General features: G+C 46.9%; 1 protein-coding gene across 6 annotated transcripts in view; it reads left to right on the forward strand.

The window, feature by feature from the left end:
- Positions 1-21,080, forward strand: part of MYO9A (myosin IXA) — a 191,414-nt gene that overhangs the window by 159,626 nt on the left and 10,708 nt on the right. For 2 of the 6 annotated variants that reach the window (XM_061447405.1, XM_061447408.1), the window contains exons 20-35: positions 300-380; positions 1,291-1,401; positions 2,426-2,548; positions 3,036-3,185; positions 3,414-3,724; positions 4,961-6,610; positions 8,188-8,269; positions 8,775-8,990; positions 13,876-13,988; positions 14,379-14,536; positions 15,114-15,337; positions 16,249-16,365; positions 17,018-17,206; positions 18,137-18,184; positions 18,859-18,970; positions 20,298-20,359. In XM_061447405.1, coding sequence (XP_061303389.1) covers positions 300-380; positions 1,291-1,401; positions 2,426-2,548; positions 3,036-3,185; positions 3,414-3,724; positions 4,961-6,610; positions 8,188-8,269; positions 8,775-8,990; positions 13,876-13,988; positions 14,379-14,536; positions 15,114-15,337; positions 16,249-16,365; positions 17,018-17,206; positions 18,137-18,184; positions 18,859-18,970; positions 20,298-20,359 — 3,747 coding nt within the window. The remainder of the gene's footprint in view (positions 1-299; positions 381-1,290; positions 1,402-2,425; positions 2,549-3,035; positions 3,186-3,413; positions 3,725-4,960; positions 6,611-8,187; positions 8,270-8,774; positions 8,991-13,875; positions 13,989-14,378; positions 14,537-15,113; positions 15,338-16,248; positions 16,366-17,017; positions 17,207-18,136; positions 18,185-18,858; positions 18,971-20,297; positions 20,360-21,080) is intronic. The other 4 variants (XM_061447406.1, XM_061447407.1, XM_061447409.1 and 1 more) reach the window with 4 other exon arrangements.

Below are 21,080 nucleotides of genomic sequence, written 5' to 3' on the forward strand. Positions count from 1 at the left end.
TTTGTTCAGGGTTCACAGGCTTTGAAAATCATTACATAGCTGATGTGAAAAGGTCAACCAGGGGATCTCAAAACACAACTCAGCACTGTATTTCTGTAGCTAATTTGTTGGGTGCAAAGACAAACCCAGCCAAACTGCTAGGGCTGAAACACTCATCTTGGGGAACAGTTTCCCATCTGCCTGCTTTACCCATCATTTATTCCAATATGGTTTTGTTTGCTGCTTTAAGCACTTGGATTTTCATTATTCATCATGGTCTCTTCTTCATTTCCCAACTGAAGATGTCTTCTGTGTTGCAGGCCTCGCTCAACAAGCTGATGGAGACCCTTGGCCAAGCAGAACCTTATTTTGTCAAGTGCATTCGATCCAACGCTGAAAAGGTAAATCCCATCCCAGGAGACCAGTGCTGCTGCTAGAAATCATCTTGGAAATGTTGTGTAATTTTTTCAGGAGGTTAAAAAGAAAAGGAGGCCCAAAACTGAGCTGGATTTAGAGGCTAATTGTGTATGGTCAGTGGGAAGGATGGATGTTATCACTTGGGTGTTGCTCTTGTTGAACTGCACTGGCTCTTCTTGTAAGTGTAGAAGCACACATATGAAAAACATACGGGTTGAGTTTTATATTGAGTTTAATAAATGAATTCAACTGCTTTGAAGCTCCTGCCCCCTGTAATAGAGATTGGCAGGGCCATGAATTCACTTGTTCTGTTACTGAGCCTTAAAGCTTCTTTAAAATAAAGTTTCTGTAGGTAAAGCAGATACTTTTAGAATAAGCTAATTATTCAAAACTAATTTTCATCACATTATTCAAACTAACTCAGTGATGCATCACATTTCTTGAATTGGATTTCAGGCATGTTTCGTGGGCTGAGGACTCTCAGTTCAAAATAAAGGTTGCAGTGGTGATGCTCTCTTATGGTTTAATCCTTTGGAGTTTTATTCACACATTTAAAGATGAAGCTTTAGGCCTAGGAGATTTAGTTGCTCACAATTTTTAGCTGTGCCCTAGGGGGCTCTTATTCAGTTTAGGGGCTCCAAAAACCTTCTTTATAGCTCTGTATATCTGTTTGAAAGTCTCCATCTGATGGCTGCTTGGACAGAAACAGGATTCAACCATGGTGGGATTAGCACAGTTCTGGGGACCTGCGTTCCCTCCCTCCCCTTGCATCATTGCAATGTGTGTGTCGCACAGATGTGGTACATCTGCTGAATCCCTTTATCCATCCACACGCTTTAAAACTTCAGTTAAAGGGAATATTTGCTCATCATTGGCCTGGTTTTCCCCTTCCAGCTGCCCCTGAGGTTCAACGACAGCCTGGTGCTGAGGCAGCTGCGGTACACAGGGATGCTGGAGACCGTTCGCATTCGCCAGTCGGGATATGGCTGCAAATACTCCTTCCAGGTTCAGTAAAACGTTTCCCTCTTTCCCCACCTTTAGCACCGTTATCGGAGTTGTCTGAATGTTGGTAGCTCATCTGTTTACCAAAGTAATGAACTTAGAGCTGATACAAGGCAGTGAATGTAATGAGCTGATATCAGCCATGGAGCAGTCCTCTGCTGCACTGCTGATTCCTAGTAAGCTGGTCACAGACCTCAGTGGACTACAAGCCCCTGTGCAGATAACAACATCATGGCTTTTGAGCAAAACCAGGTGTTTCGCAATGTGGCCTTCTTTTTTGCAAAGAAAAAGGGATCCGATTTACCTGTGCTCTACTGTGTGTGTTTTGGATTCACCTGGGAATGGTGTTTGGCCTGTCATGTCAGCAGTGGCTGCATTTCAGCAGGCAGGTGATTGGCATCCTCCAAAGGGCTCAGGAGTTATCCAGCTTTTCCTGTTTTCTTCTTTTCCCTGTGTTTGCAGGTTTTGCACATATGTCAGTCCTCTCATGAGTTCCTCATGCCGATTTGTTCCTTGCTGGCAGCTGCTTAGGGCCAGTTGTGTCCTGCACAGCAGCTCTTTAGAAAGGAAAAACTGCTGTTATTTTTTGCTGTGAGCATAGATCCCAACTTTACTTGGGAGAATCTCTCCTATTGTACCTCCTCTGCTCTTTGAGTCCTCACAGCAGTAATTGATGGAGCAGCTGAGCCGTGCTTTGCAGATGCTGATAACCCCCTTCTGTAGTGGCCCTTGTCAAGGATTTGGAGCCCTTTTGCTCAAGGTGACCCTGTGGGTTCTGCAGAACCTCTCCTCCCACACTGAAAGACCTTTGAACATTGCTGGGTCCCTGCTCTGATGTGTCTTCTGTCAAACCACAAATGCTGGATGCAACTTGGTCTTCCCCAGTCCGTAAAACACTGCCTGTCCCTCTGCTCACCCAATAGATTCTGTTTTGTGCGGCCAGTGGAGCAAATCCGTTATTTATGGAAGGAAGGGACACAGCAGGATCCATCTAACCCAATCTTGGGTTTTTTTTCTTTCTTCTTAGGATTTTGTGAACCATTTCCATGTCCTTCTGCCTCAAGGAATCAACCCATCTAAGCACAATATCCATGATTTCTTCCGGAAAATAAAACTGGATCCAGACAATTACCAAGTTGGAAGAACAATGGTAAATGTTTATCCTCAGACTTAGGTTTAAGGTACAGATACAACATTTGCCTGCATTTCTGTAATTATAAATTAACATCTTTATACATGTTTTTAATCAATGAAACTATTTGCCGGAAGCCAATGGCTTAAACAAACCTTGGAAAACACAAAACTAGTAAGGAACATCATTGTTTCGTGTTAACCAAGTTGCAAGTCTGGTTGTAATGAGGTAGCCTTCAAAAAACTATGTCTGTATCCAGACACAACTCAATACAATAGCTGTCGGTTTGTCTCCCCTGAAGGGAAAGCAGAGGCTCTGTAATTCAGCTCTTGGACAGCCCCCGGATGGAGGTGAAACTGCAGAAGCCTGTTACAGGTGGCTTGACTAAAGTCAGCTGCTGAACTTCTTCTGGGGATCCAGGGCACAGACCCCAGGAGGATTAAATCATCTCTCTTGTGCCCTCGGAAGCTCTCATGCTTGTGTTGTTTTGGGGGGGGTCGGACAGGTTTTCGTGAAGGAGCGCGAGCGGCAGCTTCTGCAGGACCTGCTGCATCAGGAGGTGCTGCGCCGGATCACGCTGCTGCAGCGCTGGTTCCGCAGCATGCTCTGCAGGAGGCAGTTCCTGAGCTTAAGGCAAGCTGCAGTCATCATACAGGTATGTGATGGTTGGTAATTACAATCCACGCATCCTACAGATATAGCTGGTGGGTACAATCAGGTCCCCTCTCTAAGGAAGGAGCTGGAGCTTACCATCAGGATTCAACTCCTAATGCCGTAATAAGTTGGGAATGGGGGAGACAGAGCTGGAAAGGCTGGGTGAAGGCGGGTGCTCTCCCACCCGCACACAACACCCGTTACAAGGAACTGCCTGCTGTGTTTGCAGAGGTTTTGGCGCAGTTACCAGAGCCGAAAGCAAGGGGAACCATCCCCAGACCCTCTTGTCCTCGGCAAAGCCGCCGCTGTTCTCCAGGCCCACTGGCGTGGCTTCGTGCAGAGGCGCAGGTTCCTGCAGATGCAGTTTGCAGCCCACCTCATCCAGAGCTGCTGGCGGGAGCACACCAAGAGGCGGCGCGACGCGGCCACCAGCATCCAGGCAGCCTGGCGAGGGCACCACGCAAAGCAGCTGTACACAGCCTGCAGAAGCAAAGTCATCTGCTTGCAGGCAGCCTGCAGAGGATATTTAGCACGACAAAGGTAACGCCGTTGGTTAAAATGAGAACATTTACTCGTGATGCTCACTGGGGAGGGAGGTGGTTGATCTGAAACCAAGCACTGCTTGGACTTCAAGAGGAGGGTGACCCTTTATAAGACCCCTGACCCTGTTCTGACCCAGCCTGATCCTTCCTTTGCACACACTTTATAGAATCACAGTCACAGAATGGTTTGGGTTGAAAAGGACCTTAAAATCATCCAGTTTCAACCGCCTGTCAAAGGCAGGGACACCTCACACTAGACCATGTCTCCCAGGGCTCTGTCCAGCCTGGCCTTGAGCACTGACAGGGATGGGGCAGCCACAGGTTCTCTGGACATCCTGTGCCAGCGCCTCAGCACCCTCACAGGGAAGAGCTTCTTCCTTATACCTAGCCTGAATATCCCCTGTTTCTGTTTGAACCCATCACCCCTTGTCCTGTCACTGCAGTCCCTGATGATGAGTCCCATTCTAACAAAGGAGTTTATTTAGCTGCACATCCTACTCTTAGAATAAGCAGAGCCTATTTCAGGTTGGAGCACGTAGGCAGTGGAAAGCCAAGACCATAAATACTCCCAAGTTGGTTTTTTTTTGCCCTTGGCAGCAGCACCACTTTAAGTAGCCTATTTTTAACTCAGATTGCCTCACCGATCTGGTTGCTGCGCTGTCTCACAGGGACAGGAGATACTGGAGCCGGCTGCTACCAAGGGGAGAGCATTTCCTGCCATGCAATGGCTTGCTCACCACAGGGCAGGTCTTGGTTTGTTCTCCAGAGACACTGCCTGCAAGGTGTGGAGCACCTTGACATAGGGTGGAAGATTTGAGTGCAGGGTGCAGGTGCCTGCTAGCTGTACCAGAGGCAGCCCAGGCAGGATGGTGAAGATGGAGAAGCTGAGCGGGTGCAACAGATTGAGCTTTTCTGGCTCTGTCAGCACACAAACGAGCTAGACCAGGGATGGAGGCTGGAGCTGCTGCTGTCAGCACAAGAGGAGCTTTCAGGTGTGTTGGGACAGTCCTTGAGTAGGAGAGATGGCGTAAGAGGAGAAGGTTGAAAACTGAACTTGCATTCGCGTTGACTTGCCCCAGATGTGCAAGTAGAGTTGCTTGAGATCATGATGGTGGTGAAGTGATGATGGTGATGGTGATGGTGATGAGATGTCACTGTCACAGTGCCTTGAAGGGACATGAGTGGACACAGTTCAGTGCATCCAAAGTTACGCTGGTTTTCTGCTTTCTTGCAGGTTTAGAGCTTTGAAAGAGCAGCGATTAAAAGAGGTGCAGCTGGAGAATGGCCTATCTGTTAGAGAAGAGGATGGACTAGAGGCAGATGATGCTTTGGAAATTAAGGGCTCTGACCCATCTAAGTGGGAGGATGGCTCATTTGAAGAGCGAGTGAGAGCTATAGAGGAACATAAATCACTAATGGAAAATAATCGGGTGAATCACATGGACCCACTGGATACTTCTGGGAATTTATTGTACAAAAGGCATGAGAGAGCCAGCAGCCAGAGTGGGATGGACACGGAGGAGGAGGTCATCGTGAGAGAGAGACCCAAGTCACTGGAGGATCTCAACCAGAAAAAAGTGGTTCGTGCAAAAAGAGAAAGCCGGAGGATGCGTGAACTGGAACAGGCAAAATTCAGCTTGGAGCTGCTCAAGGTCCGCTCCACCGGCGGGCTCTCACCTTCCGAAGAGCGGCGGTGGTCCACTGAGCTGGTGTCAGAGGCACTTCATTCCCCTCAGGGAACCCCGGAGAGTGAAAGCTCTCAAGGGAGCTTTGAAATGTTAAGCTGTGAAGATACCCCAAGTAATAAACTTGTTTCCTTAGTTCTAGATGAGCAGGATGTGCAGTCATTGTCCACTGACTCTTTGCCTGGCAGTCCCCAGGTTCACGTGCAGGAGAAGTCTTTCTGTGGGGCAGATGTGAACAGCAATTTACCCAGTTGCAGAAGGATACCTGCAGACTTGGAGCTACCTGATAACCTCACCGTGAAGGAGCACGTAATCTGTGACCCCCAGAACGTTATGAACAAGGCGCATCCAAGAGAAACCTTCCTTTCCAGCAACCTACCTACTTTCTATGTTCCACCACAAGACAACGTGAAGGTGAAGCTGACGGAGAATAACCTGAAGAACAAAGCAGTGGAAAGAGAGGAGAAGACAGTTACATTTCCTGAGGTCAGGAAGGACTCTGAGCCAGAGCAGGGCAGAGCCTTGGGAAGGGATGAAGAGAAGTCCTCTGCCAAGAGAGAGGAGTGTGGGACAGCAACTGCCACACAGGCCGGTTCCCCAGACTCTGTCATCAAGAGACTGGAAAAGCTCAACGTGGAGAAAGAGGAAAGGCAAAAGCAGCTTCAGCTGCAAAACGAGAGGGAGATGATGGAGCAGATCCGTCAGCAGAAGGAAATTCTGGAGAGACAACGTAAAGCCTTTGAGCAGCAAGGGAGAATGGAGGCATTGCAGAGGGCAGAGCAGAACAGGATGAAGGACTCCTCCCTCAAACCAACCAAAAAACCGGAGAGCCGGCCTCAGTCGGTCCTTATCCTGCACCCCCAGAGCAGGGGGGAGCATGGCCCCACAACTGGTGCGGCTCCAACCTCACCAGTGGACATCAAAGGTCTCACAGTTGGGACCAGGGGAAGCTCTCCAGCTCACAGTGCCCCCAGAGACAGACCTGTCAGCATGTTCATGGAGCGAAAAGAAGGTCAGTTGGGATCAGCACTGGAAGCCCGATGCCATTCCAGACCAGCTCTGGACCCCAGGGACCATCCGGGCAGCCACTTCTCGAGGACGGAGCGTCTCCGGCAGCCCCGAATGCCCAGCCAGGCCACTGAGGAGGCGAGGGCAAGCACGATGTTCTTCACCCCAAAAGACAATCCCTTTGGCCTGCAGTGAGTAAAAGATGGTGTGCTTTCTCTGTAGTCTTTCTCCATAGGCTTTTTGTTCTGCTAGAGGCTATTTTATACAACTAGTCCAAATAGAGTGTACAAAACCCCCAGTGAAATGAAAATGGGTTTCTGGATCTTATAGCAATGAGAGGAAGAGGAAAAAGAACTGTCCTGTGTGTGATGAGTATAACATAAGCCAGGGGAGATAATCATGGACTTTAGCAGGTGAGGAGTGGTAGCAACAAGAGGGTTGACACTGCTTTCATTTCTCCTAGATGAACAGTGATAGGAGTTTATTTCTGAAGGTAAGAGAGAAAGAAAAGAATTCTTAGGATTTTTAGGTGGTCAGAGTAGAAACGACCGGATAAGGCACAATATTTGTGGTTTTTTCTCATTTCCTATATAATTAACACAGCCAGCAAAGCCATTGGACACTCCCACCATGGCAGAGTCAAAAGCAACAAACCTCCAGTGAGAGTTTGGGGTATGAATTTTTCACGCGTGTAATTACACATGTAATGGGCTTAACAGTCATTCAGCTCCATCACACTGCTCACATGGTGGACTGCTCCAGCACACGGGCCAGAGACCACAGCAAAATCTTGGGACAGTCTTTGCTCCCACTCTGTCATGTGGCTTAAGCTGCCTTGTCTAATTTTGGAGAGGTTTTGGCCATATAGCTCAAAAGGGACATAAACTCCCCCCCCAAAAGATTGCTGCACCTTTTCCAAGGAAATTAAGCTCCCAGTCAGCGTTTGCTGTTGATAACTCAGGGTACCTCCAAGGGAAGAAGTCTTGTGGTTTATGCGCTGTTGTGATGGGAGGAGATTCCCTTTTATTTTATGCAGCTTCTTCAGCTAAGTGTAGACACACAGAATGATAGAATAGTTTGGGCTGGAAGGGACATTCAAAGTTCACCTAGTCCAGCCACCCTGCAGTGAGCAGGGACATCTTCAACTAGAGCAGGTTGCTCAAAGCCCCATCCAACCTGGCTTATCATTATATCTATCATATGCATCTATCATTTTATTCAGACATGACAGTAGAAAAAGTGAGCTGAGCAAAAAGCACCTTAAGTGGGTGTATTTTTTAATGCTATGAAGATGCAAAGTGAGGATGCTCTCCTTCCGAACCAGTTCGAATGGAAAGCTGCAGGAGGTCCTGGAGAACTGTTTTGGAAGTGGGTGTTTGAGAATAGTCTTTCTCCCCAAAAAAGATCCATTCATTTTCCTGGTTCATGCACAGAACAAGCAACAGGGTTAGAATATATATATATATTAAAAACTCCTGTAATTTACTCTTTATTCTGCAACAGAACAATCACATTTGAGAATCCAGACGTGAAAAGGTACTATCCATAACCACCATGATGGGTAGAGTTTGCAGGCAGAACTTCATGTCTTCTCAGTCCTTTGGTATTAACTCAAATCTTGAAGAATTCAAAGTGATTCCAAAACCTCAAACTTGCAATTTGGTCTTGGTTGTTTGGGCTGTGCACTTGTACGCTCTTGTGAGCTGGGCTGGGGTGGTGGGAAGGCTTTTAGGGGAAAATGAAACATCTCTGTTGTGTTGTGTTTCAGCAGAGAAACAAATCATCAATGCCTTTCCAAGGGTGAGCTACCCAGGAAGCCGTTTAAAATGCCGGGGTCTGGCAAAGGAGAGGTAAGTTGTAGCTTGTTTGTTTTCTCTTTTAATTGAAGAAAAGGGGAGAAAAAACCTTACTCTGCCAGTTTTCCCTCAAAAGCTTTGAAGAAGTGAACTATAAAGCACAAGGGCTGCTAGACATAGGGGAGGGATATATCACGGTATAGCAACCTTCACACCTTCTCTGAAAAATAAAAAGCCCTCATGACATTAGTTCGTAGCAGCTCTGGATGAAAAGGATCTCACGGTCCTGATGGCAAACACTGTCCAACACAGTCTTGTCTTGCTTTGGTTTAACATACGTTTGAGTAACATCAGTGATTGTCCGTTTTCACCGTGCTGTCTTGGTTCTTGTTTTCCCTAGTCCCTTTTTGCTCTGGATACGGTAATATTGTGTCCCCTCTGTGGGCTGCAGTGTCCCTTAGAGATGTCCTAGGGCTACGCTATGATGCCAACCATCACTAGAATCTCCTTTTTATTTTAAAACCCTCTTTTTGTTGTGTTTTTTTATCCTTTGGTCAAGCAGGTTCCCAGACCGACCCATAAAAAGAAAGCCCGCATGGCGCGGACGCGCTCCGATTTCTTGACTAGAGGTACTTTTGCTGATGGGGAGGGGGATACGGAGGAAGATGATTGCGGTGGCAATTTTGAGTTCCTTCTCTCCTCTGAGCAACCTCCTCCTGCCGAGGCGGTGCCTGCCGCCCGCCTGGGCCAGGCCTGTTACAGTGACTCCGAAATGGTAATTTTTATCAACGTGGTGTGGGAAATGGAACAAGAGAGCGAGTGGAGCTTTGGGAGCCTTTCTTTGCTAATCTTAACTGCACTGACCTCTCCACTGCTTCTTTTCCCACTCCCAAGGATGCTGTAGATGGGTAAACTGGGCAAACACAGCTGGCAAGGATGTGACTCAGGGAAATCGTTTGTATTTCTTGGTCATGGGGGGGGTTTCTGGCTTTATTCGGTATCAGCTACGATTCCACACGTCTCCTGGAGCATTGCAACTTGTTTTGCACAGCTACCTGTTTCTTGTTTGGTTTTTTAATCTTCAATAGCAAAGTCCCCCCAGGATCCTTTTACTCTAAAAATGATCTACACACATCCATAGAAAAGATCCAATCAAATATTGTCTAAAAAGCAAAGACAGCAGAGAAAACTATATGAATCTTGCACCTTCTATTACTTTTGATTTTGTATCTTTAGCCACAGTATCCCGTGATTATTCAGTCCTCAATTCTCGGAGTAACGCTGGCAGATGACGTCTTAGAAAAGGCAACCCCATGTAAACTGGGCAATAAAAATGTAGTGGGAATGAAACAGTGAGGTTTTTAAAACCAGACCTGCCTTCCTGGCTTTTTGCAGCTCAGTAACTGGTGTCCCTTGGCAGGTCCATGCTACATGAGCCTGCACTGCAGAGCATTTGCATCTCAGGCTTAATCTCCTGCCCAGATAAGCTGCTTTAGGAAAATCACAAACTGACAGGTTTCAGCAGTGAAGAGGCCAACGGCTTCCAACCCACTCCTGCTTTTTACCTGAGGTGCTTGAGGTGTTCCCATGGAAGTGTGGATAAACACCAGGAGCTGGCTCCTGCCCTAAGAGCCCAGATGAAGCGTTGAGTAGAGCTGCCTTGCTTCTCCACTCCAGCTACAGGGCAGGATGTGGAGCTGAGTATGAAAGTGAAGAAAAGCAGGAAAACCAAAGTCACTCATGTATTTTGTGCTACAGCATTGCTGTGGGTCTGGCAAACATCTTGGGTGATCGTGAAATCCGCTTTTCCAAGAAAGGCAGATAGCCAAGGAGGGCTTTTTGTGACTTTGCTGTTAGCAGCTTTTATTATAAAGGGTCATTTTTTCCCCAGGATAATTTCATCACTGGAAGAGGGCAGGTATTCACAAATTCCATGAACTTTTAAAGTTACGTTTGACAAATTTCTAGGGATTTTGAGCCAGGAATACTTGAAACCTGACGAACAATACAGCTCTGTGAACTGAGATTGCTTGGCTGCATCTTTGCACTTCTCCCTGCTTGTAGATCAGGAAAGGGAGAATTTTATGTAGTGAAAAGCCTGGCCAAAGCCCTGGGCAAGAGGCTGCATTGTGCCTGGAATGCTGTGCTGCATTCCTGGAGGCTGCCCTCTTACAAAGCTTTAGGGCTTTTTTAGCTGTAGAAACCTTTCCTGCGGGGATGTGAAAGGTGCTGGGCTGGTGCTTGACAAGCTCCATCCTTGAGGGGGACATGGCTCATTGGAAATGCTCCTTGAGACTCTCCTCACCTGATTTAACAGCTCCCATCGCATGCGAGTAGTAGTAGTAGCTGTCTCTCATCTCTCCTGTATCCCTCTTCTTCCCTGGTCTCCATCACTAGCTCTAACTGGTGGTCAGCACTTTCACCCCTTGTGTAATTGAGTTCTGCTTTCTAGCAGATGCTGCCCATGAAGTCATGTGCTCAGCAATACCCTATGTCTGTATGTCCTGACAACATGTACAGTGCTTCCATCCGTATTCTGTATTGCAGGTTTGAGACCAGCCCTTTGGCTTGTGGCTTTTCTGGGTCAGGATTGCCACAAGTAGCAAAATTTAAGGACTGCTAATCCATATTTATTAGCAGAGGCTGGTTGGGTGTTGCTTAGGAACAGCCTATGGTAGAGCAATGCTGGTGCAGGTGGGTTTGGGTACAAGATCAAGTAGGTTGATATCTCTGCAGACACATTCGTTGTGTCTTGTGATGCTCACATGAAGACGAGTCAGGCAGCCACCATGCATAGGCTGGTTTCCATGCTACTCAGTAGCTTATTCATACAGCTTCTGCCCCCCAGCTATGACTTTCCAAATAAAGCCTCTCTTAATGCTCTGCTCAGTGGCCAAGGGCTGCTGGGTGGATGAAAGGGAGATCTCATGCAACCTTGTGAAGCTGAGCATGTGATGGCTCACCAGCTGCACTGGGTGAGAGCCTGCCTGGTTTGCACATTAGTTGCTTGACCATCGAGTTACTGATTGTGTATCACCAGCTGGTAAATAGAGGTCCACCAAAAACTGATGCTCCTGACCTAAGTCTGAGGTATCCCAGAGCAGCAAAGACCAAGTTTATCTTCAGCCAGAGCTGAAACCCAAGGTGCACCAGCATATAAGATTGCTGCTGAAAGTATACTTGACTCCAAGGTGCCTTTAAGGCTAAAGGGCTCCCTGACAAAAACCAAGCCTTCAAAGGTTGTTTGAGTTTTTTGGCTAGTGAATAGCTGAGGATTCATCTACCTTGCTATGAGACAGGTCCAAATGGGAGGAGTAGCTCCTGGCTGAGGTCACCACATGTTAATACCGTTTCAGTTCTGCACCTAAGTCTGGAGAGCTTTCCTGCAGTGGATAAATGGAAAGCTTTGGTTTGAGAAATCACACCAGAAATACTTTCTGAATACAGCCTCCTTTGGCAGAGGCTCTTACGCAGAAGGACCTGGATAATGATGCAGTCGTTTTGCTCCATACAAAGCCACAAATTGGGAAAATTTCATTATTGAAGTACCTGTCACCAATCTGACCCCAAGCATGCCTGAAGAGCCAGAAGTGAAAAAGATGTCTTTTCCTAAGCCATTCAGAGGGGCATCACACTTCAGGAAGCTCTTCAGTGCAGCACATAGGGCTGCTGCCTGCTAGGACAAGTCTCTTGGCCATAGTTCTTGCTAGCACGAGTGGGTGAAACAGAGGTTGCCCTTTGGTCTCTTCTTCATCCAGGAGACAACTCCAGACCCCCAGCGATTGTCGTTTGCCCACATGTGATGCTTTTTGGTGTTCCCTGTCCAGAGATTTTCCAGTGCAGAGGCTCGTCTTGACATCTAAGAAGGTTTTTCTCCATATGAGGACCTTCCCCTTCAGAGCTTGTTGAAGGAGTCCCTCAAACAGAAGGATTTCACCCCAAAAACACCTTTTAGTGCTTACTTTCAAAAGCTGGACAACTTGCTGTACTAGCAGAAGAAATGCTGAACAATAGTAGGTCAAGAATTGGGACAGAGCAGAGGGAGGTGATGATAGTAACAGAAGATTCCTTCAATTTTGTCTAAAAAGTGCATCACAGATGTTTTTGACTCAAAGTCTTCTGTGTGAGCCAGTGATTTCTCTTGCTCTACTCCACAATCTGTACTCTAAACCTGCTTGTGCAGTAGATATGATAGACATTTACAGGATAAGGTGTACATAGTGGCCTGTAGAGCAGCCTCTGCCTTGCTCTGGTGATTCCTTTAGCCTGCTGGCCACTGTCAGCACATACCAATGTGCTTTGAAAGACCAAAAAAGGAAGTAAATCTCCCCACAAAATACTTTTAAAACCCGCAAAACCAAAAACCAAAGCACTAAAATTGATTAAAAGGTTGAAATTACTCAAGAACAAAACTATCATGGGGGGGCAAATACTTATACAAGTCATTTTGAAAAGCAAGTAATAACTTTGGGCTGGATCATTATAACTTTTATGGTTTTAAGGGCTGTTTTCCAGTATCTATCCACAATTTATGTGTGATCATCACCTAAACATAAAAGCAGAAGAAACCCTTTGGTGGTTTAGGCAGTTTCTTTCTTTCCCAGTGGGAAGTCTGCCTTATGTGCTGCCATCTCCTGGCTGGTAGAGAGGTTAGTCCAGGGGTGAGAAATGAAACGTTGAAGAGTAATGCTGAGTCCCCTGCAGCCCGTATTTTATATCATTTTATTTTCACTATTTTAATAGAAGAAAACGAAATGCTGAAACGCACATTGTGTTCAGCGGAGACATTCAGCTACAGGAGATGTTTGACTGTCATCTCCTGAATCCTTTCATACAACCTGGTTTCCTCATGCTGAAAGTCTGTCCTCCAGAAGTCACAGCTTCAGTGGGGGAAAAAAGAACAAAAATGGCTATATTTTTTAAATACATCAAAACTGTTTCTGGGCTGTTTCATGGAATCCTGATAGGTTCAATTATTGCAAATTCATTTCACCGTTCAAAATGATCCCAGGGCATTTACATGCTGGCCAAGGCAGATATCCTTTATGTTGAACTGTAAAATCTCTTATTTGTAGAGCGTTCATTTTGACCTGTCTTTAGCACAGAGACTTTGGTGGTCTTCTCTGTGAAGTCCTCGACAAGAGTTGAAAGAGGAAGCTCTGCTGGGACAGATCCATGAGGTTGAAGGTTCCTTTAGTGCTGGGAACACCACAAATCACTTCTGCATGGCTAACGTGGCTCTTCTGGGATGGAGAGCTGGGCTGCTCAGACCACGCTGGCAGAGTGGCTGTGCAGGCTGAGTGATGAGGACCCATGGCTTGGTACCACTGGTTTTCTTCATTGGTGGCTCAAGGAAAAAGAAGGTTGGACCCAGTGTAGAGTTGGAGCAAAGGAAATGCCTTTCTTTCTTAGGAGTCATGAAAAGATCTCTCTAGTTGTAGCTAGTTCAACAAGACTGCAGGTTTTCACCTCTAGGCAGATGGAAATCACAATCATACAATAGTTAGGGTTGGAAAGGAACTTACGATCATCCAGCCCCAACGCCCTCTTAAATAAAGACAAGACATGAATATCTCATTTTTGCTGGGACAAACTAAAAACCAGGTGGCACCCAAAGAGCTGTCTCGTTTTTAAACGCTTCGTGCTTGGACTTGTTACAGACGGTGCAGCGATTCGCCTCAGGGGAAGGCCAGACAAAACTGCACAAAACGATGTCTCAGGGGGAGATCGGGAAGCTGGTGGCCACACAGAAGAGCCTGACTCCAGATGGGAGGTAGGAAACGTGGCTGGAGATGGGAGATGAGTCCCTCCTGTTTTGTTCTTGCTCTCCATCACCTTGCTGAACCACCCTGGCTCCTCTGAAGCTCCACCAGTCGAAGTAGTTACTTGTCCTGCCTTTCCTACATGACTGCAGACATGCCCAATTAGAAAAGGCATCCTGTTGTGATGACATGGGCCTGATGTCCCATCCCAAACTACCCAATTGCATGCATGAAACTCGAGTTCTTGCCTTTCTTGAGGACAAGCAGCCTGGTTTTCCCAGTAGAAGTTGCTTGTATTTAACTCCTCCTCAAACACCACAAAGGTCAGGACATTTGGGGTAGTTTTAGGTAGAAGGACATTTCCTGTTGACGTGGTTCCTCTTTCCACAACTTGTTTCCAGGCCTCAGCGAGCCAAGATGAGGTTCTGGGTGAAGGGAAAGCAGGGGGAGAAGAAGACCTCACGGGAGAAGCTTGCTACCCAGTCTGAGCTGCTGGAGTTGTATGCGGAGCAAGAAGCCCCTGGCAGGGAGGTGATTTCTGGTTTGCAGCTCAGTGAAGGTAAGTGTGGGGTGGCATGGTGCTGGTGGTGTAAGGAGCAGAGAAACTGTGCCTGGTCTCATGACAGAGGGAAAAGCTAGTGTAAACCTGGCTTTACGCTGCAACCAAGCGTAGCCCAAAATACAGGGACTCGGATTTAGAACAGAGGAAGGTTGGTTTATCTATAGGGTATCTGTAATGGGAGTATCGTGTATGGTGGTGTGGTCTAGCTGAGGCTGCTGTGGGAAAACGGGTTGGGAAGCTGCACAAATTGGATGTCCATGCTAGTTCATGTCTCTTGAATTCACAGACAGCGACAACCCCAAATGATGGCAAATAGGTTAAAGGGTGGGATCCAGAATGGGTCCTAGAGGAATTCTATGTCATTAATCCTCCCAGCAGCTGTCTGGACATGGCCAGATGTTTCACCCCTTGATGGAGGAAATAACCAAAGGAGAAATGACGTTTAATCTTCCTATACCACACAGTGTTTTCCCCTCCCCAGGTTTACACCAATGCCCATCTCCCTGGTTTAGTGGCAGAATTCTTTTTCATCTGCTCTTCTATCTCTGTCCCCCTTTGTGATTATCACCCATAGAGTTGGGTCCCCACCACTTGACGCCCCCTCGAAGCCCTGAGCTGGCCGGTATCTACCGACGGGAGTTCAAGGAGAACAAGGAGCCCTCTCCCAAAGTGAAACGCAAGCGCAGTGTCAAGATCAGCAACGTGGCTCTGGAGCCCGTGCAGTGGCAGAACGACTCACTGCAGATCATAACCAGTGCTAGCGACTTGAAGAGCATGGATGAGTTTCTCCTGAAAAAGGTAACTCCTTCCTCAATGCGCCAGCTAAATCTTCAGAGAGCTCAAGGAGCAGACGGAGGCAACAAAGCCAAAATTACCCTGGGGAAGCAGTAGAATCAGAATGGTTTGGGTTGGAAGGGACCTTAAAGCTCACACGGTTCCAACCCCCTGCCATGGGGAAGACACTGCGCTTTGCAAGCAACCCACTGCCATGGGCAGTGACACCTCACACTAGACCATGTCACCCAAGCCCTGTCCAACCTGGCCTTGAACACTGCCAGGGATGGGGCAGCCACAGCTTCTCTGGGCACCCTGTGCCAGCGCCTCAGCACCCTCACAGGGAAGAGCTTCTGCCTTATATCTGACCTGAACTTCCCCTGTTTCAGTTTAAATCCATCACCTACCACTACAGTCCCTGATGAAGAGTCCCTCTCCAGCATCCTTATAGCCCACTTCACATACTGGAAGCTGCTCTGAGGTCTCCACGCAGCTTCTCTTCTCCAGGCTGAACAGCCCCAATGTTCTCAGCCTGTCTCCATCCAGGAGGTGCTCCAGCCCCTGAGCATCCTTCTGACCCTCCTCTGGACTTGCTCCAATAGTTCCATGTCCTTCTTCTTTTGAGGACACCAGAACTGCAATACTAATAATTCATCTAGGGTGCACTGCATGCACCAGGGCAGGCTTGGGAGAGAAGGTGGCATGCTTCAGTGCTTCCATTGCTTTGAGCTGCCCCTCATCAAAAATGGGGGACTTCAGAGGGCAGGAGTTGATGGCTGCAGGGAAATGCTCATGCTTCTAGTTTGCATGCAGGAGAAACCACCTTGTAATCATTATTAACATCATCTGCCTGTGGTTGAGCAGCTGCTTCATCTCACACAGTGCTCAGCCCCAGCACAAGTGGCATGGGTGAATAAACCCCTTTGGTTTCCCAGATGAATGAACTGGATAATGAGGACAGCAAGAAGGACACGCTCGTGGATGTTGTGTTCAAGAAAGCACTGAAGGAATTCCGACAGAACATCTTCAGCTTTTACTCCTCAGCGTTGGCGGTAAGTGACTGGATGATGGGTGAGAACTTCCACCTCCAGGAAAAACGAGATGCTCCGCGTCCTCCTGGTGGTGGAGACAGTGCTTAGCCTTCCATTCCTGGTCTGCTTATCCCAAAGGATAGATATTCTTCCTTTGTATTCAGTCGCATGAGCTGTAAATTTGGACTCTTACTCTTTATCCAGCTCTTGACACATGCTGTGTAGAGATTTCTGATCTCCTCATTATAATCAAATGAGAGATGACAGTAAGTCAATGCACTCTTTGCCACCCAAAGTGCCTGAAAGCCTTTGTGTTACATTTATAAGAGGTGGAGACATCTGAGCAATGTGGATCTCTGCTCTTCTGCTGCTTCTGAATTTGAGCAATGCTTGCTATGGCTCATGATCACAGCGATCAAGAAAAGCTAATTTATTGCCCAGATTGCATGAAGAGTTCCCTCTGAGACTTGATCTGGCACTTAACATCCTACTGCTCTGCACACTAAGAAGACACCCTGCCAAAGGTCATGAAACAGCTCTGTTAGATGATCCGATTTTCCTTCTTTTTGTCATACTTGGACTCTGGGCAGCCTGAAATGATTGTCTGGAGGTTAAAAGGCAACCTGGGCCGTATAAAAATCACTTTTCTTTTTTGTTTCTGTTCTCTTAAAAGATGGATGATGGGAAAAGCATCCGCTATAAGGACCTTTATGCCTTATTCGAGCAGATTCTGGAGAAGACTATGAGGCTTGAGCAGAGGGACTGGAGTGAGTCTCCAGTTAAAGTCTGGGTCAATACCTTCAAAGTCTTCCTGGATGAATATATGATAGAGTACAAACCCCTGGACTACAGCGTGGTAAAGGTAGTTGGCACTTTTCTTAAGCCACGTGAAGATTTGGGACTTGTCTTTCCATGGGGTTGTGCTCTCTGTAGACACATGGGGACCTCTGTTGTCTTCTCCACTGCTTTAAGCTGAGGTGGACAACATAAGGGTGATTCGTTGGTTCTGTTTCACTGCACTCAGCAAACCAATTTCACATCAGGGTGAGCTGTGCTTTGGCCAATGCCAATGTGTAGACGTTGTCTTCAGGGCAAAGCTGCAACCATCTGTGGATGGTCAGAGAGGCAACTCCTGGTGCTTCTTTTTTTGGTTCTGGGGGGGTTCTCCAGTCTTTGAGGGAAAGTGAAAGAGATACAAGCTTTCCTGGTCTCCTGACCTCTTCCTGAGTGACTACATCACCATCGGTTGGGTTGCAGGAGAAGTGGATGTGGGCAGCGGCTGTCCTCAGGGTCTAGGTATGGTTTGTAGAACAGTCAGAGCTCGCAGTGTGGTCTCCTGATCTCACTTTCTGTTCTCTGTTGCCTGAGAGGACAGCCATGCGGTCTCTGGCCAGGCTTGGGAGATGGTATTTATTGTATAAAAACCCCATCTTCTGGCTCTTCTGCTCCAAGTCCTCCCCATGCTTCTCTCCAGGCAGGTTTTCTTCAGAGCAGGCTGTGCCACATTCACCTCAGGTGTCTTGCATGAGATGGGAGATCAGGTCACTGCTGCAGGACTTGGAGCTTAGAGCAGCAGCTGACCTCAGCTCTGGGATGAAGATGGGGGCAGTTGTCCAGGGGATTTATGAAAACGGGTGATCCACAGGAGGGTTTTCTGAAGTGGCTCTCCTGGGGCTGCAGGTGCACTGGAGAATGGGCTGGAAAGCAGTGGGCAGCATGAGGTACAAGCCCTTTGTGCACGTTACCTGGGGAAATTGTCCCTGAATACACTTAAATCTCTTTCCAATGCCAGGTGCCGAAAACAGAACGAAAAAAGAGAAGAAAAAAGGAAGCAGATGTGGTGAGTTGAGCACATTAAATAACAAATGTTCTTGTGCCCAGAATGATGAGCTGTAAGAGACCTGGTCATGACATCCTATGCTGAGCTCTGAACATCACACTGTAATGAACATGCAGCTGTGAAAGGATGTGCTAGAAAGGTGGATGGGGGTGGATGTGGTTTGTTTGATCAAGGATCACTGTAGGTTGTTCTCTGAAAACCCATCCCACATCAGTCAAGACAGTAAACGTAATGTCAAGAGTTATAGAAGAACTCAGAGAAAAACAGTGTTCTAGGTTTCTGCATAAATTTACAGCATGTGCTTTACATCTCTAATATCAGAGCTGTAGGAGATTCCATGCCCTTTTTTCCTAAAGGATCTGATAGAATTAGTAAGGATGCAGATGCAAAGCAAAAAGGGGCCATGGATGCGTGGAAGAATCTTCTTAACATGGAGAAGTTGACCAGCCAACCTCAGTCAAACATTGTTTCTAACTTGCTTATGTGATGGCTCAGTTCCCATAAAGGCTGGATTGGGTTGCTTGTGGGGTTATTGGACTGAAAAGGACATAAAAATAGCAAATAAAAGCAAATAACAGCTAAAAGCTGGTGAGCTGACCATGTTCATCTCCTCGTTTTGCAGCACACTAAGCATGCATCTCCCTTTAATCACCACTCAACCTTTATCATTGCAGGTGGAAGAGCACAATGGTCACATTTTTAAGGCGACCCAGTACAGCATCCCCACATACTGTGAATATTGCTCCTCCTTGATCTGGATAATGGACAGGGCTTCTGTTTGTAAATGTAAGCACACTCTCTTTGCTCTGTTTATATGAGTTTGTATCATAGTGATGAGCTTTTGCATTTTGAAAGGTGTTTGCTGCTCTTTCCTGCAGCCCCATTCTCAAATAACTTGTGTTTTTTCACATTAAAAGATCTTTTGGGACAGATCTTAAGGGTTTTTGAAGTCAACCAGTAAGTCCGTCCCAGCAGCCCTTCCATTCCTCATGTTAGAGGTTGGCGGGGGGGAGCTTTGCATGTTACACATTTTATCCCATAAGGTCCTATGGTCATCCCATAGGGTCAAACCATATTTATCACAGTAAGAAGGATGGTGGAGTCAGGTATGGCAAACATACCCTGCAGCTTCAGCCCTGTAAGTCTCATGACCTTGGAGAATTCATCTGGTTTAGCCTATTTGGCCTCCAGGCACATAAATTTCTGGGGAGCTCAGGAAAGTGGAGGAGGATCAATGGGAAAGATCGATCCATTGCTTTGGATTTTCTGACATTTCTGTGCTTAAGTTGGAAGTATGAACTCTGGGTATTTCAAGCTGAAGCACAGGACAGGAAGAATACAGATTAGGTGCTATTTCCAACCTCTTTGAGGGTATTTTTTTGGAGCATGTCCAGAGGAGACCACGAGGATGATCAGGGGCTGGAGCACCTCCTGTATGGAGACAGTCTGAGAACACTGGGGCTGTTCAGCCTGGAGAAGAGAAGCTGCATGGAGACCTCAGAGCAGCTTCCAGTGTCTGAAGGGGACTATAAGGATGCTGGAGAGGGACTCTTCATTAGGGACTGTAGTGATAGGACAAGGGGTGATGGGTTCAGACTGAAACAGGGGAAGTTCAGGTTAGACATTAGGCAGAAGCTCTTCCCTGTGAGGGTGCTGAGGCGCTGGCACAGGGTGCCCAGAGAAGCTGTGGCTGCCCCATCCCTGGCAGTGTTCAAGGCCAGGTTGGACACAGGGGCTTGGAGCAAGCTGCTCTGGTGGAAGGGGTCCCTACTCATAGCAGGGGGTTGGATCTGGATGACCTTAAGGTCCCTTCCAACCCAAACCAGTCTGGGTTTCTATGATTCTATTTATGTCTGATAGCACAGAGTGACTCATGATTATTTTCCAAGTTGCGTTTAATGTTTCAGGGAGTTAAATATGGGGCTTTTATAATTGAAGGCTTCATATTTTTTCTGTTTGAGTGGATTTAATACAGATTTGGCCCCTGGAAACTGCAAATTCAATGTGCTTTTGACCTGCTAGTCCTGTGAGGAACTACTGAATTCATATTAATTTATATTTCTCCAGCAATCTAACTTTTTGGATTATTAAATCCTTCTTTTCTTCATTGCAGTATGTAAATATGCTTGTCACAAGAAGTGCTGTCTTAAAACCACGACCAAATGCTCCAAAAAGGTAAATGTCTGTCAGTCCTTTTCTTTCATCGTCTTTCATTTTCTTTCAGAAAGTGAGCCCAAGTTTGTATAAAAAATGATTGCAGGCACAGAACTTGATATAATGCTGGCAATAACCCTCCTTTGAGCAGCAGCTTGGACCAGAGATCCCTGAAGGTCTCTCCAGCCGGTGCTTTGGTGTTTGCCTGGGGACTAACGCAGCGATGCGTCACTGTATATCTGCGCAGTCATGCAGCAGATGGTGCAGTGATGGTCCCTGCCTTTTAACCACACTGAACCGTAGAAAGCTGTCCTTACAGCTTATAGGACTTGGAAATGGGGGGGTTATCCTTAAATGTAGGATTATTCTTGGAAATAGGGGTTATTCTTAACCCAGTTGGTCCCTGTTGAGGCTCACAGCACAGTCTCCAAACAGCGACAGCACAACAGCTGAGCAAGGAAGGGTGAATGAAGGATGCTCTAGCACTCACCATCCTCCTTAGAGGGGAGTTAAATACTGTGTGCTGCATTGTAAGCATATGGAGAACAGTGAATGAATGTAACCGGTCGCTCTGGCTAATGTGAGCCATCAGGATTTGGAGGTTTTTCTTTGAAATAGTTTATTTTATGCCCCAAAAGAATGATAATACATCCAGGGTAATATTGTGTGCAAAGCTTTGTCAGCTCCTTGTGAAGCTTCTCAAGGAAGAACAGCTTCCATGAAGCTGCATGATTACATTTTT

Source organism: Pezoporus flaviventris, unplaced genomic scaffold (assembly GCF_033815535.1).
Source record: "Pezoporus flaviventris isolate CSIRO_AGI_PZ_B2104156 unplaced genomic scaffold, CSIRO_AGI_Pfla_v1 ptg000006l, whole genome shotgun sequence".
Lineage (NCBI taxonomy): Eukaryota > Metazoa > Chordata > Aves > Psittaciformes > Psittacidae > Pezoporus > Pezoporus flaviventris.